At 44.4% G+C, this 20,116-nt stretch overlaps 1 protein-coding gene across 3 annotated transcripts in view; it reads right to left on the reverse strand.

Annotated features, from left to right (window-relative positions):
* LOC137373976 (neutral alpha-glucosidase C-like) overlaps positions 1 to 20,116 on the reverse strand; it is a 159,698-nt gene that overhangs the window by 61,667 nt on the left and 77,915 nt on the right. For all 3 annotated transcript variants that reach the window (XM_068039679.1, XM_068039680.1, XM_068039681.1), the window contains exons 9-13: positions 15,407 to 15,503; positions 14,356 to 14,536; positions 8,995 to 9,148; positions 7,826 to 8,061; positions 266 to 392 (exon numbers count right to left, since the gene is read on the reverse strand). In XM_068039679.1, coding sequence (XP_067895780.1) covers positions 266 to 392; positions 7,826 to 8,061; positions 8,995 to 9,148; positions 14,356 to 14,536; positions 15,407 to 15,503 — 795 coding nt within the window. The remainder of the gene's footprint in view (positions 1 to 265; positions 393 to 7,825; positions 8,062 to 8,994; positions 9,149 to 14,355; positions 14,537 to 15,406; positions 15,504 to 20,116) is intronic.

Genomic DNA, 20,116 nt, shown 5'->3' on the forward strand with positions numbered 1-20,116 from the left:
ACTGAATCACAGCACCAGTCAGAGAACTTTGAGAGAGAGAGAGACAGACAGACAGACAGAGAGAGACAGAGAGAGCCCGAGCAAGTGTACGCACAAGCCAGCAGAAAACTGGAGATAAAGCTATGTGAAATACTGAGAAAATTTCCTATGTGCACATTTGGCCAGGTTTAAAGTCTGAATATTTAAAAAAAAAAATTTACTGCACACTTACAAAGCAAGAAATGCAAAAAAAATCATCACTCAAGAGTTTTCATCCTTCCCTTACCTGGCCAGCAGAAGCCCTGGTACTCCTCACCATCTTTATCCATGACAAAGTACTTCTTGGATTTGGCCTCGCAATAGAATGGGTACTTCTCATCCACTTTGATGTGAGGGTCACTGATAACCACCAGCTGGAGACATAAGGGAAGACAACGATTCTGTGTAAACCCAGTATCAGCATATCGAAAGAAATGGAATGGTGTGTTTTATAGCCCTTAATTTTCCCTCTCATCCTCTGAAGGTGCTGTCTCAAACTGAATGGTTGCCAGCAGCCATGGTACTATAACCAAGTTGCCATTCTGCATCTGTGGCCCTGGACAGTAAGAGTTGGTAAGCTATTCAAACATGCTGGGGGGAAGGGGGTGGTGGGTGGTATTGGTGAGGCCATTCCTGATTGAGAGAAAGGGAGAGATATGGAGACTGAGAGCAATACAGAGATAGACAAACAGAGACAGTGAGAGAAACAGATACAGAGGGAGGGAGAGAAACCGGCACAGAGAGAGGGAGAGAGATCAAGATAGAGAGAGAGACTGACAGAGAATGACAAACACACACAGAGTGAGGGAGAGGGAGACACATACAGACAGAGAGAGAGGGAGAGAGAGAGAGACAGAGAGTGGAAGAGGGATAGAGAGAGAGAGAGACAAATGGGGTGGGGGGGAGGAGAGAGAGAGACAGATCAAGATCACTGCTGACAAATGGACATCTATCCATATGCTGTCAATCTATCCAATAGCTCAGTGGCTGCCTGTGAGTAGGAAGGTTGTGGTTTCACGCCCCGTTCCAGATACGTGAGCACATAATCTAGACTGACACTTATACTGCAGAACTGATGGAGTGCTACACTGTTGGAGGTGCCGTCTTTTGGATGAGACAATTAACCAAGCCTCCATCTGTCCTCTTTGGTGGATGTGAAAGATTCCATGGCACTATTCAACGAAGATCTACTGGCCAACATTTATCTCTCAACCAACACCACTGTAACAAATATCTGATCATCTGTCTTACTTCTGTCTGTCTGCACAATTGGCTGTTGTGTTTCCTACAACAGTGATTATACTTCAGAAGTACTTGATTGGCTGTGGAGTGTTTTGGGTTGTTCTGAGGTCAACAAAGATGCTATATGAATGCAGGAGAGATATAAAACAAGAAATGTGATAAGTTAAAAGGAGCGAGAAAAATAGCATCAGGGAAAAAAGGCAATGTAGGGTCTGTTGCTCAAATAAGAGTGCACAAAGCATAAGAAATAAAACAAACAAATTAGAAGCATAAATCCAATGTGAAGGATATAAAAAAAGATATATTTATATTGCGACTTTCATGACCTTAGGATGTTCCAAAGCGCTTTACAGCCGATGAAGTACTTTTGAGGTGTAGTCACTGTTGCAATGTAGGAACCGTGCCAGCCAATTTGCACGCACAAGGTCCCACAAAAAGCCCTGTTGCACTTATCGCATTATCAATTAACACTTCCAGCAACATTGTGGGCATAAAGTTTGAAACCTAAACATGCATGAACAAGTCTAATTAACAGGGCACGCTGCAAGATGACCCGCTGCAGCAAAATCTGGGCCAATATGTTCTTGATCCAACAAGAGAACAGGCCATACTGATTTAGTGATGAGTAATGAGCTAGGATTGGTCAACAACCTAGGAATGAATGCCTAGCTAACAGTGACCATAATATAAATGAACTTAATATTAAGTTTGAGAGGGAGAGGGGTGAGTCACTAACCAAGGTTTTAAATTTAGGTAAGGCTAACTTTGAAGGGATGAGGTAGATACTGACCACAATAGTCTGCGTAGAACAGTTAATGAGTAAAAACAGAGATGAACAGTGGGAGGTGTTCAAAGAGGTATTTGGTTCAATGCAAGACCTGTACATACCCCTAAAGGGCAAAAGTTCACTTATGTAATTAAACAACACTGGTCAACAAACAGAGTGAGAGATAGTATAAAACTAAAGGAAAGGGTATATACGAATGCAAAAAACAGTGGAGATCCCATGGACTGAGGCAAATATAAAGAGCAGCAAATAGATATAAAGAAAATAGTTGGAGCTACAAAAAAGGATTTTGAGGGGGTTGATAACATCATAGCAATGTTAATGGACTAGCAATCCAGAGGCCCAGACTAATGTTCCAGAAACATGAGGGAATTTAAATAGAATAATAAATCTGAAATAAAAAGCGAGTCTCATTAATAATGATCATGCAATTATCCAATTGTCATAAAAACCCATCTGGTTCACTAATGCCCTTCATGGACTGTAGCAGTTCAATAAGGCAGCTCAACACCTTCTCAAAGACAATTAGGGATAGGCAGTAAATTCTGGCCTTGCCAGTGACCCTCACATCCCATGAATGAACAATGAAGAAAAGAAAAAAAAACTTGCCAGGGATATTAAGGACACGCTAAAAGATTTTACAAGTACTTTAAGAGAAAAAAGGTGGCGAAGATTAAGTGGGCCCTTTAAAGACAGATGCAGGTGATATTCTTACATGCAGCTGTATATTCAAATATATAACGTATCATCTACATATCGGAAACAAGAATTTCCTTACACACCTTAATGCGCTCCATCCTTTGAAATGGAGCAGTCTAATGAGCTCCCTTTCCTCAACATTGTTACGGCCACGAGGTATGACGTGAGTGGTTCCAACTGTTCAGCTCCCCACTTGACTGTAGCAAGTTTATTTGTATTAGAGTTTAGCACCTTGGTATTTATTTCTCAAATAAACAGACAGTGACAGGTTTTCTTGTAGGTTTAAAAAATATTTGAAAGTCAATTATTTATTGATCAATACACCACATCCCAAAATTGTTGCAAACCCATCTACTCATACATTCGCTCGCTCACATACACACACGCACATGCACAGACACATACAATAAGAAAGAGATAGTGAAGGGAAAGAGGAAGGTGTTTTTTAGTGGAGGGAAAGGTTACAATAAACCTGTTGAATTCTCTTGAGAATCATGTTCTAAATTGATGCAGACCTGAGATAACTGTAGATTTCTCTCTTGATTGAAGGTTCTGTTGAAGACGGTAGGTTACTTCTAACTCTCACTGCTGTAGGGCACCATGCTTCCTGGCTTGGTTGGAAATCAAGCTGTTACAAGTAGCTCCACCTTCTGGGTCAGTCTCTCTCTCTCTCTCTCTGGATTTCTTTTAATGAAAAGTAAAACTTCTTCTTGGTAGGAGACATTTACCTCTCTTCCCCATAGTGATTTGCACAATTGCCCAGGATGTGGTTACTTCACACCTCCTTTGTTTCAGAAGAAGACATTCAATTCTGGAATGTTTTTAGGATAGGTGTAAGATGGGTTCCATTAACACCTTTTGGCTCTGAAGATTTGTCCTTTGTCTTTGTCAGACAGTTTGAATACACAAAAGGCCAATCCCCTTTTCTTCAGCAGCCACTTCAGGCCATTGCTCACTTTTTCAAATAAAGGTTCATTTTTTAAATGACAAAGTCCGTTTTTCATAACTCTTCGGAGTTAGTCCATGATTGTTATATCATCGCACTTCTCGTCTGCATGACAACGAGCTAGTCGAGAAATCCGCTACTGGTTTCTCTACGGCTGTCTACCACAAACCTGCCTTGACTGGTCAATATATGCATTGAGATTCCTACAACTCCACATGCTATAAGATTGGCCTTACTGACAATCTCGTAAATAGGGCCTGAGCCATTTGCTCACTGTGCAAGCTTGGCACTGAAATAGGGCGCATCAAAGCTCAGTGCGTCCTCACTGTCCACTGGAGTAGTACCGGATGATTGGAGGGTGGCAAATGTTATTCCCTTGTTCAAGAAAGGGAATAGGGATAACCCTGGGAATTATAGACCAGTCAGTCTTATGTCGGTAGTGGGCAAATTATTGGAGAGGATTCTGAGAGACAGGATTTATGATTATTTGGAAAAGCATGGTTTGATTAGAGACAGTCAGCATGGCTTTGTGAGGGGCAGGTCATGCCTCACAAGCCTTACTGAATTCTTTGAAGATGTGACAAAACACATTGATGAAGGAAGAGCAGTGGATGTAGTGAATATGGATTTTAGCAAGGCGTTTGATAAGGTTCCCCATGGTAGGCTCATTCAGAAAGTAAGGAGGCATGGGATACAGGGAAAGTTGGCTGTCTGGATACAAAATTGGCTGGCCCATAGAAGACAGAGGGTGGTAGTAAATGGAAAGTATTCAGCATGGAGCTCGGTGACCAGTGGTGTTCCGCAGGGATCTGTTCTGGGACCTCTGCTCTTTGTGATTTTTATAAATGACTTGGATGAGGGAGTGGAAGGCTGGGTTAGCAAGTTTGCCGATGACATGAAGATTGCTGGAGTTGTGGATAGTGTGGAAGGCTGTTGTAGGTTGCAACGGGACATTGACAGGATGTAGAGCTGGGCTGAGAAGTGGCAGATGGAGTTCAACCCGGAAAAGTGTGAAGTGATTCATTTTGGAAGGTCGAATTTGAAAGCAGAATACAGGCTTAAAGACAGGATTCTTGGTAGTGTGGAGGAACAGAGGGATCTTGGGGTCCATGTCCAAAGATTGCTCAAAGTTGCCACCCAAGTTGATAGGGTTGTTAAGAAGGCGTCTGGTGTGTTGGCTTTCATTAACAGGGGGATTGAGTTTAAGAGCCGCGAGGTTATCCTGCAGCTCTATAAGGTCCTGGTTAGACCACACTTGGAATATTGTGTTCAGTTCTGGTCGCCTCATTATCGGAAGGATGTGGAAGCTTTAGAGAGGGTGCAGAAGAGATTTACCAGGATGCTGCCTGGACTGGAGGGCATGTCTTACGAAGAAAGATTGAGGGAGCTAGGGCTTTTGTCATTGGAGCGAAGAAGGATGAGAGGTGACTTGATAGAGGGGTACAAGATGATGAGAGGCATAGATAGAGTGGATAGCCAGAGACTTTTTCCCAGGGCGGAAAGGACTATCACCAGGGGGCATAATTTAAAGATGATTGGAGGAAGGTTTCGGGGAGATGTCAGAGGTAGGTTCTTTACACAGAGAGTGGTGGGTGCGTGGAATGCGCTGCCAGCGGTGGTAGTAGAAGCAGATACATTAGGGACATTTAAGCGACTCTTGGATAGGTACATGGATGGATAGTAGAATGAAGGGTAGGTAGGTAGTTTGATCTTAGAGTAGGTTAAAGGTTCGGCACAACATCGTGGGCCGAAGGGCCTGTACTGTTCTATGTTCTATGTTCTATCAAAGCTATCCTGTGGAATAATGGCTATCCCGAACAGATCATTGCTCGCTGTGTATCACACATACTCACAAATGGGCCTAAAGCCGCCACTTTCAGACCTTAAAAGTACCCAATCTACCTCAAATTACCCTGGAAGGGTAACGTATATCAAAAATGTGAGCAACTGGTGAAGCTAGCCATTTCACACTGCTACTATGTAGTAGCAACACGAGTGGTATGTTCCATTAACAGGATGCTACCGTCAAGCCAAAAAGACATTCTGCCTACCATACAAATGAGTAATGTTGCACATGAATTTCAGTGCCGGCGTGATGCCAGGTACGACTTGCGGATTGAAACGAACAGCACATCCCTTCGGCTGTTCGCAATACGCAGAGTACTGACCATACTCAACCAGCCCGTGCTCGCAAAACTCAGAACATAACGTCCAACGATAGATGTGATTCCGCGATTGAACAGCACTTGCTGAACAATCCTGAGTGTGCTAAGAATTACACTAACAACCACTTTAAGATTATCAGTCGGGTTCACAATGCACTTGCTAGAAGCTACAAACATTCATATGCAGGGACATATCCGCTGCAGGCAAATGGAACATGCCCAGGCCTTGCATCTTTTTTGAAGTAAACAAAAGCGTGAGGGAAAATAGTTCCCTGATGCATTGTTCATGGTAATGCCTTGACCAATCAGAGTTGACTTGCCAATCAATCAGCAGCCCTTTCTCATGCAGTATAAATTGTTGCCCCCCAGCCTTTTGAAATTTGGCATTCTTGCGCCTGTCCTGATGAATGCAAGGTGAAAAGCTTGACATCATGGTTGGAAATTTATGCTCTCCCCACCCCGGCGGGTTTGGAGGCAGGGAGAGCATAAAATTAAGTGGGACGGTGGCTCCCGCCTCCACTAAAATTTAGTCCAGGACGGGAAGGCCGTTCCAATTGACCCCTAATTAAGGGCCTCTTCCCGCCGCAGACACAATTACCCATGAGGCGGGCAGCAATGCACAAAAAAATCATGCAGCTGCTTCCCGGCTGCGGGTGTCCCTTGTTCAAAGGCATTTATTTAATGCTTGAACGAGGGACCCAACATCAGGAATGGGGGGGAGCACTGAGGGCCACCTCCCTTACCCTTTCTGCCAACGCCGACCCCTCCCCACCCCACCCCACCCACTACCCCTCCCCCGCATCTTGCAAGACACCTCCGACCCTTACCTACATTGAGCCTGGTTCCAGCGTCGCTTCTCAGTGTCTGGTAGCTGCAGCTAGAGCAGCAGCCACCACCTCCGTGGTGATGCTGCGGCTGCCGGTCTCTCATTGGCTGGCAGGTCTACGAGGCTGGGACTTACGGCGGCAGGGTCCTAAATCATATGGAAGAGCCTCCATTGTCCAGTTAAGTGCCTGATTGGCACTAAATTCAGTGGGCCTTCTGTACAAGAGCTGATGCGAGGATCTTGGCATCGGTTTCCCCTGACATCTAGACCCCCACCACCAGCACAAAATTCCACCCATGTCTCTTTTTTTCAGAAATACTCAAGTTCTGTACTACCAAGTAAAAAATAATGAGACTGAAGGTAGAAAAATCTCCAGGACCCAATGGTTTCCACCCCAGGGTATTAGAACAATTAGATGAGGAAATTGTAGATGCTCTAGTCTTGACCTTTCAAAACTCTCTTGCTCAGGAATTGTCCTGAATCCTGTCGGATTCAAAAATTGCCACCGGAGCAGCATTTCCATCCACTGACTAATCTATGGGCAAAGACAAACTAATATTTTTAATAGGAAAAGAAACTGCATCAAACCCTATGATGTCAGATGCTCCAGTGGCAGTCAGCTTATCCAGCAAGCTAAGCCATCCATAGAATTGTACAGCACAGATTCGGCCCATAATGTTATCATTCGGAGCAGGAAGGTGCCAGGTTTGGTTCCTATTCTAGGTGAGCAAGGTGCATTACAGTGGGCCTTAGCATACCTCTTATTGACAGCAAAATTCACCCAGCGGTATCCACTTTTGATCAATGTTCAGTAGTCCATGATGGAAAGATCGCATGTGTGGTTGTTAGTATAGGGCAGGATGGGGCTTGATCTTATATCCTTCTTGATCAAACAGCCTGCTGGCACTCATCGATTAGATTCAAGACATGAATAATGGCAACTGGGAAAGGAACAGAGCATGACCAGTGCTACTAGAAATATATTCCAGCATGAGTAACCATCTTCAGGAGAGGAAGGCAGAAATTACTAAGCAGTCCACCACCCCTATAGAACCCATAGTGTCCTGTATGTGTGTATTATACATATATGTTGCTGGCCCGCACACACTGTTTACAGGCCTGCTGTATTCAGTCACACTAACCTTCCGATCTTTGGCTTGTAGATGTTCCTGCATTTCTCGAGGACTGGGAAATTTTGTCTTGTCCCAGGTGAAGTAGCGTTTTCCTTCAGTGTGGTCAATGTCCAGCCAGATCACATCATAAGGAATGTCGTTCAGATCAAAGCCAGCATCTACTTGTTTAATGTCATTTTCATCCTTGTAGCTATAGCGGCACTGGTGGTGACCCAATGCAAACAGAGGAGGAAGTGCCTGAGGACCTGGATGCCAAGCAGAAGATTATTCAACAGTCCAACAGGGAAAATACTTTAACAGTTTTTGTAAGAAATGATCAACTCCCCAAAATACTGAGTGGATAAAGACAGCACTCTGTATGTTGCTGAATCAAACAAACCAGAGAGTCCCAAGTCAGATTCCTGGGTTGGTCTGCGTTCGCTGCTAATAGCTGGGGAGCTATTGTTGGTGTCAATTACTTCTCATGTTCTTATGTTCAATCTCTCTGGGCTAGGAAAAGGAAAATCAGCCAAGAACCCTCCTGCTCACCAATCCAATAACTCCAACTAGAAAGTGTAAATGTTAGGTGAGGACAGGATTGGACTCAACTACTGGAAATACTCAGGCAGCACCTGTGGAGAGATAACGTTTCAGGTCGATAAACTTCCATTAGAAGTGAAAAAAATTAGGGATGTCTTTATTTCAGATTTCCAGTATTGCAGCATTTTGCTTTTGCATTGAGTCAAGTGATTTGCCCCACACAGTCAATATACCTGCCTACTCACTATCTAGATGCAAATATGTAGAAAACAGCCATTTGGGCAAGGTACATGAGGGCATTTGGCATCTACAGAACTGTACCCCAGCATGGATCAGGAGCTTCAGGAAAAGAGGAGAGACAAGGAAAAGAGGAATGTCTGAGGAACAAAAAAATTTACTGCTTGCTTGTTGGAAATCAATGAATGTGAATAGTAAATCTGCAGGATCACTTGTGCAATGTAACTGAATAAATATAACACATTACCCTGTTCACAAATATATTCTAGTTAATTGCACTGTAATTCTGGTACCTTAGTTACACTCAGGAATAAAGCATTGCTGAGAACACCGTCTTGCCCTACTGATTGCTGTACTCTGCATCCTGTCTGGTCTTTGATTAGAGACATACCTTACTTGCTTATAGTCAGTCACCCTCATACCTGTCAGCCTTGAGTATTGGTTGAAAACATCAAAAGCACTGGGACCCATCAGGATAAATGCATCGATTATCCCACTCTCAGACATCCAGCGAACATCTGTTCTCGGCAACACATCATCATCTGTCTTTAATTTCTTTGTCTTGCCCAATGCGGTCTATAAGAATAATAAGAAAATGTGTCCAGCTATTAGCTCATTGATGACTAAACAATATGGATGCATGGGGAAATCCTTCATATACACCTCTATTCCACTGCCTTCATCCAATTGCTCCCAGTTCACTCCACAGCAGTGTTTCCTAAACATTCTCAAAACAGTTCATGACCACGAGCTATGCAATCTGTTACTGGTAAACCTAACATGTAATGATCCTCTGAGAGAATTCACAACACAAGCGATATGAGCAGGAAATGGAATCGATATTACATTTCATATTTTACACTTCCTTATAATGAAAACAGGCTTTCTTTTGATGTGTTAAAATAATCTAGAATTGTGATGGATTTTTATTTGCTCTGGGTATCATTGATCTCCTTCACATTCTTCATATCTCATTCCAGACCTTTATCCCATCGTGCAGCATTGTCAACTATGTCACTAGCCAATCTGTGCTCCAACCTCACTTTGATGAACGCCAGTAACCGAACTGGTGCTAGTTCAGAGATAAATGTTGGCCAGGACACTGGGTGAAAAACAGCTGACAGGCGCAATGGAACAATATTTTAATATTTCATCTGAAAGAATGCACCTTTAACAGTGCAGCACTCCTTCAGCATTGCATTGAAGTGCCAGCCTAAATTACCTGTTCAAGTCCTTGAACCCATATTGTTCTGGCTCAAGAGTTGAGAGGGCTACCACTGAGCAGTGGTTGAGACAGATGGGCTGAATTTTTGAAGTGGGTTCCAGGATGATTTCTGGGTCCCAGCCCCGCGCCTGAGCTGCATTGCTAGCGTGCCACGATCTTCAAATGGTAATGCCATAATTGGGCAGGAGGCGAGCTTGGTGCCCAATTAGTGGTGCCGAGCGTCAGCAAGAGGCAGGAGCTGCCTGCAGAGTGTGAGCGGCAAAGGCAGGCGGCAGAAATGATGGGGCCTGCCACTGCTGCTGCCTTGCCAATGACAATAGGCAGCTCCTTAGAGGGCCACCAGATTAAAGAGATGAAGCAGTGCTTCCAGAATGAAAAGAAAGTCCTGCGCTTGGCCTGGTGCAAGATCCCTGTGCGCAGAAGTAAAACTGCCTCCCGCCCGCTGTGAGCCCGATAGCTGTACACTATCGCGCACCAGACTGGTCAGGCTCACCAGAATCAGCTTTGAAAAATATTTTCTTTCATACATGGGATGTGGACGTCGCTGCCAAGGCCAGCATTTGCCACCCATCCCTAACTGCCCTTGACAATTGACAATACTAGGCCATTTCACAGGACAGTTTAAAGAGTCAGCCACTTTTCAGTGGATCTGGAGTCACATGTAGGCCAGACCAGGTAAGGACGGCAGATTTCCTTCCCTAAAGGACATTAGTGAACCAGATGAGTTAAAATTGCAGCGCGGACCTCCCCCACCCCGGCCCCTTAACGAGCTCTTTCAAGGGCTTAATGGGCCCTTAAGTGGAAGCGAACGACTGCCTCGTTCCCTGCCCTGCCCTCACTTTGAAAATTTCGGACTGTTCCGGAGGCATCAGGTTCCAGGGACGACCTCCAGGCCCATGATTTTCAAATCATGTCCGCACCAGGTCCTGACCCCACAGCCTTTTGAAACTCCGGCCTATATATATCCCAGGGCACCTAAGGAGACCAGGGGAGAAATCTGTAGGTACTAACAAGAATCTCAAAGGCTAAAACCAAAGGCAGTACTTGAAACAAAATGTTTTTAAATGTCAAATCTGACCAAGGCAACTTGTTAGCCATCTGACTCCCTGGCCAGACATCATTACAGAGATATAAGGAACAACTAGTATGGATTTAGAAGAGGAAGATTCCACCTGACAAATCTCCTTGATTTCTTTGAAAAGTAGGTGGTAGCACACCCTATTGTTGCCAATGAAGACACCAATAGCCGTTATAGAGGAGGGGCCACTCCTGGTGAATAATGGAAATTGGTAGATAATTGAGAGTCCCTAGATTATGGTCTTTTGTAGGTGGTACAGTGAATCCCTACACTGGATAATGCTGCAATTATTTAGACTTTCAGAAAGCATTTGGCAAAGGTCAGTGCAACAGAGTCCTTACAAATACAAAAGCAAAAGACTGCAGATGCTGGAAATATGAAATAAAAACAGAAAATGCTGGAAATATTCAGGCTGAATCTGTGGAGAGAAAAACAGAGTTAACATTTCATCAGAACTGGCAAAAGTTAGAAATGTCATAGGTTTTGAACAAGTGACAGGGAGAAGGGGGAAGAACAAAAGGGAAGGTCTGGGATCAGGTGGAGGGCAGGAGAGATTAAATGACAAAAAGTTTCATGGTACAAAGTCAAGGGGAATGGTAATGGGACAAGATGGAACAAGTAAAGAAACAAAAGATGTGTCTGGATGAGGTGCACATTGGCAAGATAGCAGGTGTACAAACACAATATTTAGTTGGGGGAAATTTCTACTCATCCAGTACTGTATGTCAGACAAGCAGTGTGATAATTTAGAGACAGTGGAGGGGTTGAGAGAGGTGGTGGTAAGGTAGAGTTGGGTGTCGTCAGCAAACATGTAGGAACTGACTCTGTGTTTCAGGTGATGTTGCCAAGGGACAATGTGTAGATGAGAAATAGGATGTAGCCAAAGATAGATCCTTGGCCAGCAGTGGCAACGGTGGGGGACTGGGAAGAGAAGCCATTGCAGGTGATTCCCTGGTTGTGACTGATGGTGATCCCTGAAACATACTGACACAAACTTATTGTGATCCGCGCAAATACTGACAGGCTAACAGTGATTTCTGTAGCAATTGAAGTAACACTGATGTGTTTGCACGTCCCAACTTCTGAAAGACACTGTCAGTTACTCAAAGGAAAACAGTGCTATCATTACGGAAAGTAAGTTTGTTACTATAAGGTGCCAGTAACTGAACAAGTATAGGAAAAACTGCAGAAATATTGGGGATGGACAGAGATCTGCTGACCCTTAGGATTCCCTTGCAGACCGCTGGGGCCTATGGAGCTCAGTTCGAAAATGTATGTAGTAGATTCCTGTGAAACGTACACGAAAGAGACTTCAAATCCTCTTATTGAGAAATGCAAATGTCCAGAGTGCTGAACAACACTAAAGTTGAAAAGATATGAGAAAAGAGAAGCTGAGTCAAGAAACTGTGGCTTGAGACATAAAAGCCTATAGATTGCAGGAATGGGAAACAACATTTTTGTTACAACCGCTGGGGTTTACATGAAGGGTTGGAAAATGAACAATGAAAATGATTCTGAAGACAAAGATAAACCAGTTTGATTTCAGTTGTAATTCTGTTAACTCCTGTGCTTGACTTTATTCTGCAGCCATGTCAGAGCCATTAACATTAAACATTTGGTTGCAAAACATTTCCTGTTGGCAGATTGCCTATATTTTCCACGCAATGGCTGTAGCTAAGAATTTGATTGATGCCTTGGGAGGCTCTAAAGTGACTTATCACAGCTGGTTCTGACTCAAAAGGAATGAAATGTCAGGGAGATCAACCTGAATCCAAATTATGCAACAACCAGTATAGTGAAGTTTGACTCCAGAGCTCATATTTTACTGCCTTTGAACCAATTTAGGAACTCCTCGTACTGACTCTTTGAATCAATTACGAAATAAGCTGAGCATAAACTTAGCTTCACTGGTTGGGTTTGCCCATGTTAGCAGATATGTAAACATACCAACAGAGTTCCTTCAATAAGCGCTAGCGGACAGTTCATCGCACCGTGGGGTGGAATCTGGCAATCTCATGGGTAAACTGAGATGGAGGTCGGGCCCATAAAAATTCCAACAAAAATGTTCCAGGACATTTCTGGAGCAGTTTCCAGTGGTCTCTTTAAAGACACCCGACTAGGCCACTCACTGCCTGGTATAAATGGGAGAAGTGTGTATGACCTGTGTTGGACTGGCGTGCTATGCACCCATTTACAGGCCCCCCTGAAAATTGCATCAGGCAGGCCTTGGGTATCCAAAGGACGGTAGAGATGGCTCCCAGTTTTTTCACTGTCAGTTGTCAGTTTGTCAAACAATAAATGGGAAGATGGCAGTTGAAAATCACTCCAGTGTACCAGACTGAAGCTTCAGTGACTGCTGTAATCACCACAGGTTTACAGAGTGATTACAAACAGATACAGCCAGCAATAATTAGATTCAGATTCATTTAAACTGGGTTCGGGATTGAGACCTGTTTCATCAGGCTCCAACCTTTGGGATGGGACAGAAATTCTATTTGTACATGGAATTGAAATGGAAACTGAATCTTAACAGGTGCTTTCTGAAAATAGATACAGCATTCATCCCATTCCCTTTATGCATAGATCATATCATTTCCTTAAAAAAGTCCACCTCATTAATCAGGAGAACCTGCCCTTTACAAACTCTTACCAACTATCGCTGATTATCCCATGCCACGTCCTCATGTTGTGGACTCCAAAAGCTTCGCCAAAGCTGAGGTAAGATTAACCAACAACAAACTGTCCCCTCTGGTTAGAACACTGGATGAAAGAAGCCTGATGTAGTTGAAGAGGTGCCCGACCAGACAGTACACCCTCTCCAACTGTAAATGTAAGCAAAGGGTCATGGATGTCACTGAAATGGCCGATGCCATTCTAAGATTTGGTCACCAGAACTTGTGTTTTCAAGGCATCAGCCTTTGCTGAGTCAAAAGATCGTGGGTTCAAGTCCCACTGCAGATATACGAGTGCCTAATCTAGACTCAACTTACAGCAGTACTAAGGGAATGTTGTACTGTAGGGGGTCGCATCTTTCTCGTAAGGTATTAATCTAAAGTGCATCTGCCCTAGCAGGTGGATGTAAAATCTCCTTGGGACTTGACAAACAGGAGCAGTGAAGCTCCCCTGGTGTCCTGGCCAATATTGATCCTTTGAACAGCACAACCAAAACAGATTGCCTGGTCACTAATCTCAGTGCTATTTCTGGGACCTTGCAGTGTGCAAACTGGCTGCTGATTTTCCCTCCATTACAACAGTGACTATCTGTCAAAAGTAACCATTGACTATGTAGCTCTTTCAAACATCCTGAGGTCATAAAAAGCACGATTTAAATGCAAGGTGCTTCTTTTCTTTCTTAATGGTCATTTTCTCAAATTCAGACATAATTTATGTCACCTGACATAAAACACAGTATCCAATGTTGTAATACCTATCAATCATCAATTAGCACACATAAATAGCAAATGTAAACCCTGCACCCACCTTATTCTCTGTGTTCATGCTGATATCCACCAATGTCTCAGAAGCATTCAGCCAGAAAATCCCCATAGTTTGCTTTCGTTTGTGTGCAAGGAGGAGAGGTACAGAACCGTACACACTCATTCGGCTATACAGTTTACATGCAAATACATCCAGGTTATAGAGCCTGTAGGGTTCTTCCTGACTGCAAAGACAGAGGTCGATAAACCAATAATTGGTCTCTTTTTCTACAGTGATGTTACCCCGATTTTTCATACCCCATATTATATTTCCAGTACCCAAAACTCACTGCAGCCATGCATTAGTCACTTCCCAAAGGTTCAGTTTGTAGGCAGCATGTAATTGGCCCATACAAATCAGCTCTCAACCCCATATCCAGTCTGGCCTAGCTGATCTCAGCTGGGATGACAGCAATAATTTTACAACTGGCCTGAGCACTATATAGTGAATGAGGATAGGGAGAGGGGAGAAGTAATCATTCAGTGTCCCCATTTCTGATGTGTACCTAGTAACCCCAGCTGGAAAAGCCATGATTGGACTATGGATCGGGCTTGTGTCCAGTTGAATGACCTAAAACAATCATCTTGTACGCTACTTGGAAACAGAGGGTGTCTGGCACCAATGGAAATGTACTTGGCAGGAGTCTGTACCTTTAAGAGAAGAGGGGAACAAATTGGAGAAGTTTGAAGCAAAGGAAGTTAGAAACCAACTCAACCAGTGAGCTGCTGAGTGGCATCTACAACTCTGCTGTCTGCCCAGAGGTAAATCAATCCGAAGGACTTTTTTGTTGGTGAGGAGGGGGGCGTTATATTGAATGCTAAATGTCAATGAATCCCAGTTCCAGAAACATTCCCTTTGATAACATTCAATCTCTATGGGCAGACAAAAGCTGCCAAGTTAGCCCTGACTAGTTTTGATTATTTCATTTCAGATTGAAGTGGAGTGGATCCTGCAGACCCACCCATGGTTACAGATCTGGGAGAATCTGCCGCACAGGCAGTTGCTGCTGTTACAGGATTCCTAAGTTATTTCCCTCAATTGCGGCAGCTCCCACCTCGTAGTTCTCAGCCGCAAACTCTCTGTGTGCTCTGGAATTCCATAAACATGCTCGAACCCATGCAGTGAGAAATCCAACCCAACAGATGTAGGGCCTGTCAATGGAAGAAAAATACCGTAAGGGAATTCAGACTTTTTAAAAAGCCTCCACATCAATGTTCTTTCAAAAGTCACTCTCTTTTTAAAAAAATTGTTCCTTTCTTTCCAGAAGACAGAGCCTCATACTGCCCCCACCCCAGAAATGTATCCATATTTTCCTCCCTCTACAACCCTCATTAGACTTGTCTCCACAAGACAGCACTTCTTGCTCTCTCAATCTCCCTCTTACCCAACTCCTGACCTCTCCTTAGCCCGATGTTTGTTTTTGTGAGCAATTGCAGTTTCTGCTCCACCACTGCCACCATCAAAACAACTGTCAGGAATCTTCTTCTTAAAACTCTCATGGTTTGTCTCACAGTCATTTCCAGCCACCAGCCACTTCTAGGCTGCCCTTCCTTTCAAACTTCCTCAAATAGACCCACCTTTTCCATCACTCCCTGGTCAAATTCCTTCAGTCCAGCTTCCATCCCATTCTTCTTTGGCCTCATTATCTCGAGAGACAATGGATAAGCGCCTGGAGGTGGTCCATCCCATGCATAGCACCAAAGTCACCATGGTGAAGACACTGACTGCACCCAATGTGAATGCAACTGCAAAGTATTATTCCTCATGGACTGCTCTGCAGCCTTTGATACAGCTCAACCATTCCACCCCCTCCACTGTTTTGCCCTGTAGTCCACTTCCATGGCACTGCCCTGCTGGAGTTCTAATCTCATCTGTCTTAATGCAGTCCACACATTTCCTGCAGTAGCTTCTCCTGCCATCTGAGTACATCACACAGCGCCATTTCTGTTGCATTCTATTTTTGATATGCTTGCTGCCTCTTGGAGTCATCATCCATAAGGGAGATGTCAGCTTCCATGTTTTATCTCCCCACCACCACCCTAACTCCAAGCTATGAATGATCCAGAATTTTCCTTTATCTAAAAATCAGCAAAACTGAAGCTATGCTATCTCTCCCTTCCTTGACTCCATTCTCCTCCCCAGACTGTTCACAGCCTTGATGTCTCATTCAATCCTTGGCTGAGCCTTAAACCCTATGTTCAGTCCATATCGAGACTGTCAATTTCCACCTTCATAACATTGCCCACTTTTTACGCTGACCTCATACCCACTGCCGCTGAAGCTTTTACCTGTGCCTTTGTCACCTGTAAGCTCAAATCTTAAAATTCTTGCCTTCATCTACAAATTCCTCCACAGCCTTGCTCTACCATACTTCTACAACTCCCTGCAGCCCAATGTCCCAGCTTGCGATCTGATTCTGGATTACCGCATTTTCCTCCACTTCCCCATTTGGAGGGCAACCATCAAGGAAAAGAAGTACTAGTACCACCTATGTACTAAAAGGTCCCAAGATACTGCTCTCTGAAACTCTCTTCCACCGTGTTGTGTCTTTCCCCACCTTCAAAAGGCTCTCAAAATCTATTCAATTAGTTTCAACTTTCTCACCTTCCCAGCTCTTCTCCCAATTCCTGATTTGTGTTTGAATTTGTCCACTTCTTATGAAATGTCTTGCAATCTTTCACAATGTTAAATGCAATACGCAAGTGTAACTCAGTGTCAGCACTGCCAGATGCAAAAGTATTATTCCATGCATATCAATAGTGCAACTGTACCTAACCCTAAAGGCCATTCTCTTTGTGTGTGAGCCTACCAGCTATTTATCCAAGGATAACTGAACAGCCTGCTGACACTTGCTGTCGAGATATGGTAACCATTAACTATGGTCCAAGCTGATGGTTTATAAGGCCTTTGTTCTCAGCACTTTGCGGTATGGCTGTCAAACATGGGCTACTCACAGCTACCAGGAAAAGAAGCTCAATAATTTCCATCTTCACTGTCTGCGGCCCATTATGGATATATCCTGACAGGACAAAATCACAAATGCAGCAGTCCTCTCAAAGGCAGAGCTCCCAAGTGTGTTGGCACTAATCAAACGAAGGTGGCTTTGGTGGATCAGACACGTCAGCAGGATGGAGGATGGTCACATACCCAAGAACCTTCATAATGGTGAGGCAGCCATGGCCAGACGTCCCCTGGGACGCCCAAGTCTCCACTTCAAGGATGCTTGCAAGCATGACATTATTGTCAACTTTTGCATCTGGGAGTCATTAAATGGCAAAAGAGGGAAATGGCGACACATCCTGTACTACCAGGGCGGCCAGTGGCTACAACCGTTTGGCAACAGACTCCAACGTCAAAAGCAACAACTCACAGCATCACTGGCAGCTTCATGTGTAGCACTTGTGGGAGAACCTGCCTCTCAATGATTGGCCTTACAGCCATCAGCAAAGGTGCACCAACAGAAGACACCGCACCGATATGGATTGTTGCTGCATGTCCATCATCTTTCGTAGATGGAAGGATGCCAACCAACCAACTAGGGTCTAACATTTCATTGCAGCAGCTTTTTCGGGAGCAGAGAGTGCGAGCGAGTGAGCAGCTGGGAAGGTCAGTTTAAAGTAAACTTAATTTCCTTTTGTTTTCGGCGGAGACCAGGGGGCTGCTGGGTAAGTAACACCCTATATATTTGGGCCGTTTCTGAACCCGAGACACTACACCTGTAGTGTCTCCCACCCGCCCTCCTCCTCTAACCAAAAAAAAAGGACTCGGTGGTGTGTAGATAAGGTAAGGTTTTTTCTAGTTCTCTTTTTTGTTTTATCGTGTGATTGGTTAAAAACTTTTCGTTCCTTTTTCATTTAACTAAGTTTAAGTTTAAGATTAAAAATGGCAGGAGATCTCAGACCCGTGACATGCTCCTCTTGCTCAATGTGGGAGCTCAGGGACATGGCTGATGTCCCTGACTCCTTCACGTGCAGGAAGTGTGTCCAGCTGCAGCTCTTGTTAGACCGCATGACGGCTCTGGAGCTGCGGATGGACTCACTTTGGAGCATCCGCGATGCTGAGGAGGTCGTGGATAGCACGTTTAGCGAATTGGTCACACCGCAGATTAGGATTGCTGAGGGAGAAAGGAAATGGGTGACCAAAAGGCAGAGAAAGAGCAGGAAGGCAGCGCAGGTGTCCCCTGCGGTCATCTCCCTCCACAACAGGTATACCGTTTTGGATACTGTTGAGGGAGATGGCTCACCAGGGGAAGGCAGCAGTAGCCAGGTTCATGGCACCGTGGCTGGCTCTGCTGTTCAGAACGGCGGGAAAAAGAGTGGAAGGGCTATAGTCTTAGGGGATTCGATTGTAAGGGGAGTAGATAGGCGGTTCTGTGGTCGAAAACGAGACTCCCGAATGGTATGTTGCCTCCCAGGTGCACGGGTCAGGGATGTCTCAGATCGGCTGCAGAATATTCTGAATTTAGGGAGTTAGGAGCCAAGTTAAAAGTAGGACCTCAGAGGTAGTAATCTCAGGATTGCGACCAGTGCCACGTGATAGTCAGAGTAGAAATGAAAGAATAGTCAGGATGAATGCGTGGCTTGAGAGATGGTGCAGGAGGGAGGGGTTCAGATTTTTGGGACATTGGGACCGGTTCTGGGGGAGGTGGGACTATTACAAATTGGACGGTCTACACCTGGGCCGGACCAGTTGCATTACTGGTCAAAGAGGATATCACAGCTGTGCTGAAGGAAGGCACTATGGAGGACTCGAGCTGTGAGGCAATGTGGGCAGAACTCAGAAATAGGAAGGGTGCAGTAACAATGTTGGGGCTGTACTACAGGCCTCCCAACAGCGAGCGTGAGATAGAGGTACAAATATGTAAACAGATTATGGAAAGCTGTAGGAGCAACAGGGTGATAGGAGATTTTAATTTTCCCAACATTGACTGGGATTCACTTAGTGTTAGAGGTCTAGATGGAGCAGAATTTGTAAGGAGCATCCAGGAGGGTTTTCTAGAGCAGTATGTAAATAGTCCAACTCGGGAAGGGGCCATACTGGACCTGGTGTTGGGGAATGAGCCTGGCCAGGTGGTTGACGTTTCAGTAGGGGACTACTTTGGGAATAGTGATCACAATTCCGTAAGTTTTAGAATACTCATGGACAAAGACGAGAGTGGTCCTAAAGGAAGAGTGCTAAATTGGGGGAAGGCCAACTATACCAAAATTTGGCAGGAGCTGGAGAATGTAGATTGGGAGCAGCTGTTTGAAGGTAAATCCACATTTGATATGTGGGAGGCTTTTAAAGAGAGGTTGATTAGCGTGCAGGAGAGACATGTTCCTGTGAAAATGAGGGGTAGAAATGGCAAGATTAGGGAACCATGGATGACAGGTGAAATTGTGAGACTAGCTAAGAGGAAAAAGGAAGCATACAAAAGGTCTAGGCGGCTGAAGAAAGACGAAGCTTTGAAAGAATATCGGGATTGTAGGCGCAATCTGAAACGAGGAATTAAGAGGGCTAAAAGGGGTCATGAAATATCTTTAGCAAACAGGGTTAAGGAAAATCCCAAAGCCTTTTATTCATATATAAGGAGCAAGAGGGTAACTAGAGAAAGGATTGGCCCACTCAAGGACAAAGGAGGAAAGTTATGCGTGGAGTCAGAGAAAATGGGTGAGATTCTAAATGAGTACTTTGCATCGGTATTCACCGAGGAGAGGGACATGACGGATGTTGAGGTTAGGGACAGATGTTTGATTACTCTAGGTCATGTCGGCATAAGGAGGGA

The sequence above is a fragment of the Heterodontus francisci genome, chromosome 9, assembly GCF_036365525.1.
Source record: "Heterodontus francisci isolate sHetFra1 chromosome 9, sHetFra1.hap1, whole genome shotgun sequence".
In the NCBI taxonomy this organism is placed as follows: Eukaryota; Metazoa; Chordata; class Chondrichthyes; order Heterodontiformes; family Heterodontidae; genus Heterodontus; species Heterodontus francisci.